This window comes from Panonychus citri, unplaced genomic scaffold (genome assembly GCF_014898815.1).
Source record: "Panonychus citri isolate SS breed McGregor unplaced genomic scaffold, ASM1489881v1 Contig00092, whole genome shotgun sequence".
Lineage (NCBI taxonomy): Eukaryota > Metazoa > Arthropoda > Arachnida > Trombidiformes > Tetranychidae > Panonychus > Panonychus citri.
In genome coordinates, this window is record NW_026515497.1 from 616811 (window position 1) to 629663 (window position 12853).

The window sequence follows — 12853 nt, forward strand, 5'->3', positions numbered from 1 at the left end:
ATTTGTTCAAACTAAAACAAAAAAATTAAATATTAAAATCAATTTTGATTACAAAAAGTTAAACTTACTTCATGAGATAGTTCCATTTTTCTGGTACAGTTAACTTACAGTTAGATCCCCAAACACTAGAAATAATGAAACATGAATGAGAAAATTTTCAAGATCTCGGATTTATATCATCCTTGACCGTTAAATTTATCATTTGAATTACAACCACTCACCGTGCATCATTTAATTTGAGGCGGAGCTTAACCTCAGCAAGTTTTTCCCGGGCTGGTTTATGTATTTTATGATCAATGATTAAGTCAGGTCTAAAATACCCTCGAATGGAATGATAATATTGAGTTACATCTTCCACATTGCTATTCCATGTAGAAAAACAATAATCTATTTGTTTAACTGTAAACAATCCTTCATATTTTTTGTATTCAAAAAAAGCTATCTCAAGAGAAAAAGCGTATTTAGTAAATTGAAGGTTCATCTCTGGAATAACTATAGTTTTTATTGATGGAATAAGATTGACTGGCTCAAAATAAGGTCGGATTTTGGCTCAATGTGCCATCCACGATTTTTAAGTTCCTCACGCTTTATCCGTTCCATACACCCTGGTTTTCGAGGTTGACGATCACCATCAATGTCAATACCAACAACATGTAACATTATATTCCGTATTTTAGAAAAACACAAACCACAGTAAACACACATCCATTGCCATTGCCAATCGTTGTTACCTAAATTTTCATTTACTAAATAAAAAACAATGAAAAATAAATTTTTCTCATAAATAAGAACTCACCATATGGAGATGAAATAATCCGCATTTTTGGTCTAAATTTTGGCGGACAGGCACGATTTATTAAAGGAAAAAGGTCAAATTCTTTTATACCGAAACACGGATTTTCAAACCGAAAAATATCATGAGGATGACGATTTTTTTCTTCATCTTCTAACCTTTCTCTCACACACTTTAGGTATATCTCATCACTAAACATGATTATCAATTGAAGTAAAAACCTGAGAAGGAAATTCTATTTATCCTGATTTTGCACACGGTACCGAGTTTAAAAGAGAGTACAAATAAAAGTAAAAGAGAAAATTTTTAATGAAAAACAAAAAAGGTATTGCATACCGATTGCAAATCAGATTTAAATATGATTTGGTATATCAGGGTGGTAACGATTTATATTTTCTTTTATATATTTACGTTCAAACTTTTTGTATCCAATGTATAATAAATAATCAAGATAGTTAATCTCTGATTTGATCCATATTTTCCCATTCTGACCGTCCATTGAATCGCATTTCGATTTCCAATAGTTTTTTGTGCCCAAATATTGTTGCATAATCATTTATAAACTGTTTCTTTTCCTCGGTCAACCACTCATCAGCTGCGTTTTTCATTGTATGGAGAAGCAGCCAAAACTTCAAGTCGGTCATGACGGGAACGTTTTCGATGTTTTCCTGAAATAGGTAAAAAGAATATTGTTGAATTTATAAAGTAGAGATTATTTAAACTTAAAGCAGAAGAGATAGATAAACATACCATTATTTGTTGATTTTGAATTTAAACGTACTTTCCAAGGTATAAATTTGCTTTGATAATTTTCTTTGGCTTATTTTTTCTTTTATATTTTTTTTCAAGGTTTTCTTGAAGAAGTTATGAAGGAGCTCGCGATTGTGAAATAAATAATCGAGATAATAATATTAATTCTCATGTTAAATTTTTAATTGATAAGGTTTTAGTAAAATTTTAATCAGTTCGATAGATTTTTTCTAGAAAAACACACATTTTTTTAATACAAATGAAATCTTCCCACAGTTGTTCATTGTAATAATCGATCTCCGTTTTCAACCAAAGGTTTTCCCATTCATCTTTATCATTTGTTTTCAGCTGTATCTCCATTGTTTTGATTGAATCAAAGGTAGATAGGAATGATCGATACATCGAATGCAGTTCTATGTGATTGTATTTTACCACTGCCTTCCTTATTTGAAAAAGAATTTTCCAAAACGAGTCATCGTTAAGGTGAACAGTTTTATATGAAAAATCCTAAAAAGAAAAAAGAAAAAAGAAAAAAGAAAAAGAATTGATATTAAAAAGATTAGAGGAAAAAGAAAAAAGAAAAAAACTTACCATTTCAAAGCTTTAATTCACGTTGAAGGTTCACAAGATAAGGATAATATTAAAGTGAAGGATAAAGATTAAAGCAGTCTTCTTTTTATTCAATTTAAACAACTTATCTTTATCACCAATCTTTGCCTGGAGCATATAAACTATATACATTGAAACTCTTTTTAAGATAATCCTTTAATCCTGTCCTTAGGGGATAATTAAACCAATTGCAACATCTTAATACCATTAATATGGATCATGATTATAACCTGGGGTCTAGCAATAAATTAAAATATTATCCTTGGGATAATCTTGAGTACTTAAAGTAATAATTCATTGATAAGTTTAAAGATAAAATTGGTTAACTTAGTTGCTTAAAGTAAGCATCCACCCTACACCACGTGGAGGTGTTAACCTTGTAGGGCACCTGAAAAGAAAAAAACAGAAAAAAATGATGAATAAATAATAATATTAAAAAGTGATTGAGTACAAAGTTTAATGATATTAAATTGATGAAAAATATAATAGATAAAAAGAAATGAAAAAGAATACAAATCAGTTAATCAGTAAAGAGCAAAAAAGTGAATAAAATAAGTAGATAGTCTAAAGGAGAAATTAATGAAGAGAATACAAATAAAATGAGTACAAAATAAAAAGAATAAAATGAGTATAAATAAAAGAATATAAATGAAAAAAATAGAAAAAATTTCACCAATATTAGTAAGCCTATGACATTGTTATTTGTTGGGATCAATGAATCTTGAGTTTTTGAATAACATATTGGTTGTACAATACTTATTAAATTCGTTAACAATAGTAAGTGGAATTTTCGCGGACAATGGTATTAATGGATCCAAAATAGCAAATCTTGCCCATGGGTCTCGCCGTGGTACATTATTAACCTGGTTTGAACGTAGATTGTCAATTTTTATCCTTTTTTGACAGACACTTCTGAATTGGTTCGCTGCATTTTTGTTTCCTCTAACATGTCTGTTTAGATTTACTCCTTTGGTGTAAAAGGCTCCACAATATTTGCATTCCAAAACAAACGGATGATTTTTTTTATAATCCTCTTCATAGTCAGCAGCTTCTTTGTGTGTGATGTATTGTTCTTTTTCTTTTTGTTGTAGAGTCGCATATTCCAAAACGTTTTCATAAAAATCCTTTATTTCATCATGGTCCAAATCAATAAAGCTAGAAAGTGGTAGTAAATATTTAAGGAAAGTGGTTATCGCAAAAATTTCTCCATCTGGCATTCGCATTAGACCAATAATGTTCGCTGGACTGATAGACAAATTATGATACTTGACCATTTGTTTAGCAGGAACTATATCAGACAGGCGTGTTGATGAATGTCGTTGAACTACTTCGATCACATTATTCGGTTCTTCTTCCTGTTCTTCATCCGACAGTTCGAATCGTGCAGCTTTTTTAGTGGGTGAAGATCCATGACTGGAAAGTGGTCTTTTACTCCTAGTATTGGCTGAAGGAGATGTGATGGCTGAAGTTGAAGGTGCTGAAGGAATACCAAGAGAAATAGAAACAGTAGAGGATAAGGCCTCTGCTTCAGAAACAGGTGGAGTGGTAGGTTGAGTAGACGAGCTGGACAATGATGCATCATTTACTGGAGATGAGATGGAAACAGAAGAAAAAGCTGTATTAATAATAATAGAAGAAAATATTAGCAAAGTTATACAAAATTTTCATATAAAAATTTTTCGCCAAGTGCGAATCGATTAATTTTCGGTGTGAATGTTAGTCCTAATACTACTAGTAATAATCTCTAATGATCATTAGTCGCACTCATACTTTGATCTATTAACCCTATTTATCATGTAATGTCCATAGAGAAAGAAAATGTCTATAAAAATTTTTCGCCAAGTGCGAATCGATTGATTTTCGGTGTAAATGTTAGTCCTAATACTACTAGTAATAATCTCTAATGATCATTAGTCGCACTCATACTTTGGTCTATTAACCCTATTTATCATGCAATGTCCATAGAGAAAGAAAATGTCTATAAAAATTTTTCGCCAAGTGCGAATCGATTGATTTTCGGTGTAAATGTTAGTCCTAATACTACTAGTAATAATCTCTAATGATCATTAGTCGCACTCATAATTTGGTCTATTAACCCTATTTATCATGTAATGTCCATAGAGAAAGAAAATGTCTATAAAAATTTTTCGCCAAGTGCGAATCGATTGATTTTCGGTGTAAATGTTAGTCCTAATACTACTAGTAATAATCTCTAATGATCATTAGTCGCACTCATACTTTGGTCTATTAACCCTATTTATCATGCAATGTCCATAGAGAAAGAAAATGTCTATAAAATTTTTCAAGTGCGAATCGATTGATTTTCGGTGTAAATGTTAGTCCTAATACTAGTAATAATCTCTAATGATCATTAGTCGCACTCATACTTTGGTCTATTAACCCTATTTATCATGTAATGTCCATAGAGAAAGAAAATGTCTATAAAAATTTTTCGCCAAGTGCGAATCGATTGATTTTCGGTGTAAATGTTAGTCCTAATACTACTAGTAATAATCTCTAATGATCATTAGTCGCACTCATAATTTGGTCTATTAACCCTATTTATCATGTAATGTCCATAGAGAAAGAAAATGTCTATAAAAATTTTTCGCCAAGTGCGAATCGATTGATTTTCGGTGTAAATGTTAGTCCTAATACTACTAGTAATAATCTCTAATGATCATTAGTCGCACTCATACTTTGGTCTATTAACCCTATTTATCATGCAATGTCCATAGAGAAAGAAAATGTCTATAAAAATTTTTCGCCAAGTGCGAATCGATTGATTTTCGGTGTAAATGTTAGTCCTAATACTACTAGTAATAATCTCTAATGATCATTAGTCGCACTCATACTTTGGTCTATTAACCCTATTTATCATGTAATGTCCATAGAAAGAAAATGTCTATAAAAATTTTTCGCCAAGTGCGAATCGATTGATTTTCGGTGTAAATGTTAGTCCTAATACTACTAGTAATAATCTCTAATGATCATTAGTCGCACTCATACTTTGGTCTATTAACCCTATTTATCATGCAATGTCCATAGAGAAAGAAAATGTCTATAAAAATTTTTCGCCAAGTGCGAATCGATTGATTTTCGGTGTAAATGTTAGTCCTAATACTACTAGTAATAATCTCTAATGATCATTAGTCGCACTCATACTTTGGTCTATTAACCCTATTTATCATGCAATGTCCATAGAGAAAGAAAATGTCTATAGAAATTTAGCGCCAAGTGTGAATCGATTGATTTTCGGTGTAAATGTTAGTCCTGATGCTACTAGTAATAATCTCTAAAGATCATGAGTCGCACTCATACTTTGGTCTAACCTAACCTAACCCTATTTACTATGTAATATACATATAGTAAGAAAATGTTTATAAGTCTTTCGTAAAGTTCTAACGATTTTATGTACGGTCCAAACAATTTTTGCTACACTAAATGTAACAATCACGAATATTTTTATCTCATATATTTGTTACAGTACTAACTCTCACATCAGAGGATAACAAAATTCGATGACTCACCATCTGTTGTTGTTTCAATATTTTGGTTCTGTTGTGATGCGTTTCTTTCGACTTGTTCCTGTTGGTTTGTTTCAGCTTGTACTTCTTCTTCTTCTTGTTGCTGTTCTTGTGCTTGTTGTTGTTGTTGTTGCTGCTGCTGCTGTTGTTGTTGTTGCTGTTGTTGTTGATCTTTGAAAATAAAAATAGATGACATATTATTAATGGTATAAAATGATCACAATGATAATTTAAACCTACCATTTTGACTCATAGTATTATTAGCACTTGTATTTGTCATGTTTGCATTGAAAACCATTGCTGCAAAACAAAATATAAAGATTATTAGTCAAATTCATTAATATGAAAACGTTCTGTAAACTTACCAAACAATAAAAGTAATTGAAGTGGAGCTCGAGGTATAAACATTGTTATTAATATAATAAAACAAACGAATTAATCAGATAACTCAAAAAATTTTATGATGAAAAAATAACCACAATAACATTTACTGTAAAGCTAGATGAAAAAAGTAAACAGGAAAATAGTAAACAGGAAACGGAATGGTCATGTGATATGTTGCTTAGTAGCAAAAAATCACGTGACCATTCAACCGCATTATTTAAATAAATTTCTATTAATTAATAAAATAGACAATAATTTTTCCCCCACTTCCGCTTCTGAGTGGCTCAGAAGCGGAGGTTTTATTACTACTCTCGATAAAAACAAATCGTCAGAATTTCATGGAAATGGTGTCAGTAAAGATGAGCGAAAGTCTCAATGCCATAACTGGAATCATTTTTCCTCAGAACTTTTCATAGTAAGAAAATTTCTTATGGACGAAAGAGAGAGAGAGAGAAAGTGAAGAAAACTAAATAACAGAAATATATTAATATAAGAATTTACTATTTTTCTACCCTAAGGTTACCTTTAGGACGAATAGATGCTCATTATCACATGTTATCACAAAAGAAGATGAACTTTCCAATTGACCAGAATCCCAATCAGAATCTAAACACTGACCAGCTAAAATAGAAACAAACTACCCAATAGTTTTTACATCTTATCTTGAGATTTTTTTGTTCATTTCCTTGGAAGTTTATTCAGCATTCATATCACTAAATCAGATCTCATGAAGGCATTTCATCTTGAGAATGACTTAGAAATTGAATGAGAATGATAATTTCATGTCTCAAGGTGAATTAACTGTTCAATCATTATCATCATGATGCTGAGATCACAATCTGTCTATGTTAACTTTAGTTCATAAGAGGAAAACAAAAAAAATGTTATTGACTTCATGATGAAACCTGTAAAAATTTAGCCTCAGGGATTTCATGTTGAAACCTTTGATCACGTTAATCTTACCTTTACATTATCATCATCACCTCTAAGTAGAGCCTTTTTATTTTTTGTATCCCTCAGTATTTTCTGCACCTTATCCATCAAGTGAACCCACTGTGATCAATGATTTTTTCACCTTCCACCTCCATCATGATCAACTCCTTTTCCTTGTACTTCCTATTCATTGAGAGAGATTAACTATTCGTGTTGATATTGTTTTCCCATGAACCTTGTTGTTACTATTTGGGTCTTTTTATGTTGTTCTAATTGTGACCACTGGCTAAAGAGGAGGATAAAAGTCGTGGTGGTGAACATGTTAAGGAAGTGGATGTTGAATAAGAATTTACTATGTAAAGGAGGAAAATCGAGGAAAGAACAATGAAACTCGAATAAATTGGTTTCTCTTCGTAGATGAAAAGTCGAACCATTAACCTTTCAAGTTAAATTGTCTTTGACACTTTAAGATGATTCGAGTTACAAATTTTGTCTCCATGTTGATCTTTCCTTTTTTGCCTACATTAAGATGGGCACAGGGATTGAGAGGGTGGGATAAGAATTTATATATAAGAGATGATAAGCTAAGAAGAGAAATAGAATGGATGATGAAAGGGAAGACGATGAAGCTGTTAAGACAAATCATCATTACTGAACATCCAAAAGCAATTGATCAAACAGCTACAAGACAATTACTCATGAACCCATTGGTTATACCCTGAAAATTAACCTTTTGTTTCGAACAGTAAAAGTATAAGAATTTATGTCAGAATTTTAGTTAACTCCAAATGAAAATTCACATTTAATTGAACATTGAAAGTTGATGTTGATCATCAATGAATTTATCGGAATCTCATGAAAATTTCATTCTCTTCTCTTCTATTATCTAGATGCTCATTTCAATTCTGTCGCCTCAGCATACAAACAACAACAACAACAACAACAACAACAACTTCCATCAACTATTTTCGGTACAACCAAAATCGAACCACCCTCTAGACCTCTTTCAGCCTGGGACGATCCCTCCTTCAAGCCTTACTTTGATGACCATAATGTGGACAATGTGACAACTCAATTAGGTAAAACTGCTTACCTTCATTGTAAAATCCGTCAACTTGGTGATCGAACGGTAAGTCTGTCCAAAATTTAGACCAATTCTAAATACAAACATAAAATACAAACAAGAACAAAACAAAGTTTCAACTGTTAGATTAATTGGTAAACAAAATGCACCAAGAAAAAAAAACTCCCATGAAATAACCCGAACCCTTGATATAAAACATAATAAAAAATAATCTTGCATATAAATTATCATAAAGTAAATAGCAATTTAAATTGGATACAATTAATCTTATAGCTTATTATGAGTCTCTAAATAAAAAAAACAGGGTATCTCATATTATCATCAGCTAATACAATGTAATCTTGAATACGGAAAGTATATAATTCAAGTTCAAAAGTATTAATATAAACAAGCTTCGAAGTGGTAAAGCTGAATAGTCCCAATGTTCAGGGTGATTCTGATTCCTCTCTCCCTCTCTCTCTCTCTCATGAAAATCATGATATTAGCTTACAAGCCTCTTATTTATATGATCATATTCATTATTATTGGAAACTACTTGTGTTACCTCTGTAAATAAGATTTAGGTTATCAGTTTTTGTTTAGAATTAAGAAATCGATAAACTTTTTCATTTGTTCTAATACACAGTTACCATTTTCACCTATTAAAAGTTAAATTAGATCAACTTACCTTTTCGATTTCCACCTCACCCTAAATAATACTTGAGTTTGTTTCTTTCTTAATCATCTTAATTTAATTCATGAGACTTGATTGTTATCATCTAAATTGTTTTATCTTTCCTTCACCATTACTGTTAATCACACACACACCTTTTTATACCATTTAGATAGTTGAGTTGATTTAGTTAATTATTGTTAACTATCATTGAAGGTGAAACTTTTGTTACTTTTAAACGAAATTGAAAGTTTACTTGATAAAAGGAAAAGTTTTCAAGTCTCTTCTCATTTATTTGCTAAAGTGTTAGAACTTTTTATTTTCTCTCTTCTCGAATTTGAAATGTTCTTGCCAAATTGACATGAAAGTGTGAGTATTAAAGAGAGGATTGAAAATAATGAAGAAAACGACTGAATTATCTTCTTATTACCTTGGACAAATAACCATGGAAAACCTTGATCTCTCTCTCTCTCTCTGACTGAATAATATACCCACAGGAATCATGGAAATATAATTATATCCTAGTTATTATCCAATTAAATGGATTAACCTCAGGAATTACCATAGTATCCATGGGAATTTCATCATCCTTCCCTTTGATATTACTCTTTTGGTTTCCAACTTAACCACCATCAACTCATCATGGTGATGAACTTGGTGTGTAATTTATTACTCAACCTCGCTAATTCATATTCTCGAGTGTTGACACTTAATCAGAATTTTCCTGTGTCAAAAGTTCAGTGTGAGAGAGATAGAGAGAGAAATGAAATGTTCACCTTTCATCAGTTGGTAGAAACTCACTTAGGTGATAATGTTTTTTTTTCTCTTTGTTAATGAAATTATCAGATTGAGTTTTCAATCAGAATTTTGTGAAAAAAATAACCAAATCAATCAATAGGCTCAGGCAACACCCTGAAATTATCATGCTAATCATGAAAGTAATTCTGATGGTTACGAAAATCGTTACCTGTCAACATACATGTAACTTAATTGACTGATCATCAGGAGCCGTTGAATATTTCATTAATTTGAATTGTGATGATTTAGGTGAAACATCAACATGATCTACAAGGTGAGATCATGGTGACGTTCATGAAATTGGATGAACCAAAAAATGTATTCCATGTAACTTTATATTCATTTGCGAGGAAAGAACGAAAAAAAAAGTCTTGATGAAGATTCGTATCCATGGAAACAATGTCAAGTCGATGATGATGAAAGTGAAGATTGTTTTTGCATGGAGGATGAACGGATACCCATGAATAAGATGGGATACATGGAAGGAAAAAGTTCCATTGATGTTTAAGAGAATAATTTTTCTTTCGAATCTCAATTTTCTCATGTTATATCACATGCAAACCGAAAGTGACGAAAAAAAAAGATGATTATAAGGGAAAAAGAAAAAGTGTGTGAAGGTGAAGAGAGAAAAAAAGAAAACAATGAAAAAAAAAAAATCTCTTTTCATTCTTGTCGAATCACTGGAACAATTCAGTGAAAGAATAAAAAAGTTCTATTTTTTCCTCTTCCCTTCTATCATTTTCCATGATGGTGATACTTTTAATATCTCTGTAAATTAGAATCACTAGAAAGATCATCATGAGATCAGGAGAAAGTAAATTATTCAGAATAACAGTCATGATGAACTTTTATTTTTTCACTCATGTGACAGTTCAAGAAAAGTTCATTATGTTTACCAAAACGATGAAAAAGTTTTATTTTTTTTTCTTCAATCGATTGTAAACTAATCAGGCATTAGAACTTTTGTATTCCTTTTTTTAAGTTCGCAGCATTTACTATCCCTTGACGCTAATTGTTCATGATTAGGTTGAGAGAGACAATTAAATCTGATTAGTCGATATCAGGTAATCATCATTAACTAATCATCACGTTGTAACGATAACATTCAACTTGGATAAAACAAACATGGGTATAATATGATAATGATTAGCAAGAGTTTTCCTTTTTTTCATTAAAGCTCAGGGCAATTTCATGATAGTATAAATCAGATGAAGATGCTGATGACAGAGTTGAATAGAAGATGAAGTTTTTTTTACTCTTCATTGTCAATATAATATGTATAAAGTGAAAAAGTTTATCGTTCAACTCATTTCAATTTACACTGAGCTTTCATCAGTATTAACATGATTATTATCATCATCAAGTAAATCCTTGACGATCTTCAAAAATAATCATCATCAAGCATGATGATGATGATGATAATGATAATGGCGATGAAGATTAGAGCTGAAAATGAAATAGGATGAAGCTGAAAATATTCCTACAATACCTTAACCCACTCTAATCATCCACTTTAATGATATATATCATCATCATTTAAGTTTCATAATAATCAAGTTAATCAAGTCCAAGGCTCATTAAGCAGGACAGACTATTGATTAGCTTTCAATTGGCAACAATTGAGTTGATTGTCCAGAAAAATCAAAATTTGAACATTTCCGTTTCCTTTTATCTCTCTCTCTCTCCTCCTACTGAAATGATAATATCTCCTGAAGTTCATGTAATTTAATTCAATCTTATTATCATTTAGATGAGCAAAAATTTAGTTATTTCAAATTGACCAGACTATCCAATGGAGGAGCGATTTTTGTTCATGGTTTCATGATAATTTTTATGATGATGAAGTGATTATAATGACAATTTAAAGGTAAACTTTGATTATCTTCACATTGTTATGAAGATAGGTCCAGGTAAATGGTCAACAACCTAATTAGCTGTTGACTATTATGATGATGATGATTCAATTTCATCCTTTTGTGTTATGTGCTTATTGGATATTATTTGATATTGTTTAGAGATTAAATTACAATCATTATTAGATTGTAAGTGTTCAAGGTTGTTGGCCAGTTTAATAATAGATGGACAACATATGGCAACAAGTTTAGCGAAGAGGAAGAAAATAAAAAGTTCTGATTCAATTGCTAACTCAGAGATAATCAGATAAATTTAATCCATGGAACTGATTGGAATCAAGTTGAAACAAAAGACGAGGAAAAACAAAGGAAACATTGGTCAGCCTTGAAAAGTTCAATCTATTATTAACCTGAAGAATTCAAATTGACCATCTTAAGATGTTTTTTCGAGCGATTTATGAATTCGGGTGAAATAAGTTTCTCATCATGTCAGATGCTTAAGTTTTGATAGATATGAAAAAAGTGACCACAATGATTTTGATAAATGTGATAATGTTTGACCATCGATTCAGGATGATCTATTAATTCTGATGAAACTCTGAGCCAGGATTAGATTGGAGAAAATTTTTCACCATCCTCAGCAACAATTTACTAAACATGATGAGACAAAAATTGTAAGGGAGATAGATAGAGGTTAACCGATTGATGTCCAGAGGGATGGACACACAAAAAAAAGGATGATATTGATTTGAGAGAGGAAATGAAATCTTTGAAAATGAAACTGTAACTCAGATACTCAAACATGAATGAAACATGATAACAACATGGTTGAAGTTCAGTGTGGCTGAAAATGAAACTGGTCAGCAAAGTGATAACCATAGTCCAAATACTGAGTAGTTTAGGATCAACCAATGTAAACTTTGTATTGTAACCAAATCACGTAAACATGATGATGAACCAAAAACAGAACTTTAATATTTTCCACCCTCTTTTTTGTCTCCATCATGATAAACATCACCCGACTTCAAGTTATCATCTTCCTGTTACAATGAATCTCATCAAGTTAACATAAAATGATCAATGAGATTGATATTAATCATCACTCTTTCCACTCTCCTGTAACCAGAAACTCTGATGAATCTGATTCTTTGGTTGAAAATAAACTTTACGAAACCAAAGTGTCAACTTTTATTCACCAGCAGCACCTCCCATTCCCTCCATGAACAAATTTCATCTTCCAATGTCAATCTATCATTAGTCTAACAAACTTTCTGAGTTTGATTAGAAAATCTCATGGAATTGATGTTAATTCAGTTAATAAAGTTATCATGTTAACCTGTGAAATTAGAGAGGAAAAAATTTCTTGTCTAATGGTGATAATCTCGGATTCGAATTCAGAATTTCTCATTCTTCACCAATTCTCAAGCTATTAAGTTCTTTGCCTCATGATTATTATCAATTTTATTCAGA

The 12853-nt window shown here is 31.1% G+C and overlaps 2 protein-coding genes across 3 annotated transcripts in view; one reads left to right on the top strand and one right to left on the bottom strand.

Moving 5' to 3' along the window:
- Positions 1 to 12853, top strand: part of LOC128387618 (uncharacterized) — a 48863-nt gene that overhangs the window by 23818 nt on the left and 12192 nt on the right. The window contains exon 2 of the mRNA XM_053346843.1: positions 7887 to 8125. Coding sequence (XP_053202818.1) covers positions 7887 to 8125 — 239 coding nt within the window. The remainder of the gene's footprint in view (positions 1 to 7886; positions 8126 to 12853) is intronic.
- On the bottom strand, positions 1717 to 5974 carry LOC128387619 (probable serine/threonine-protein kinase DDB_G0291664). Of its 2 annotated transcripts, XR_008325121.1 has the most exons (4): positions 5920 to 5974; positions 5683 to 5850; positions 2135 to 3737; positions 1717 to 2050 (listed from the first exon to the last, which is right to left on the bottom strand). XR_008325121.1 is itself a non-coding variant. In XM_053346844.1 (3 exons), exons 1-3 carry the CDS (start codon positions 5957 to 5959, stop codon positions 2851 to 2853), a joined length of 1095 nt encoding a protein of 364 aa, XP_053202819.1. In that variant the 5' UTR covers positions 5960 to 5974; the 3' UTR covers positions 1717 to 2850. The 2 variants fall into 2 exon arrangements, 1 of the variants encoding a protein (XP_053202819.1); XM_053346844.1 differs by having other exon boundaries at positions 1717 to 3737.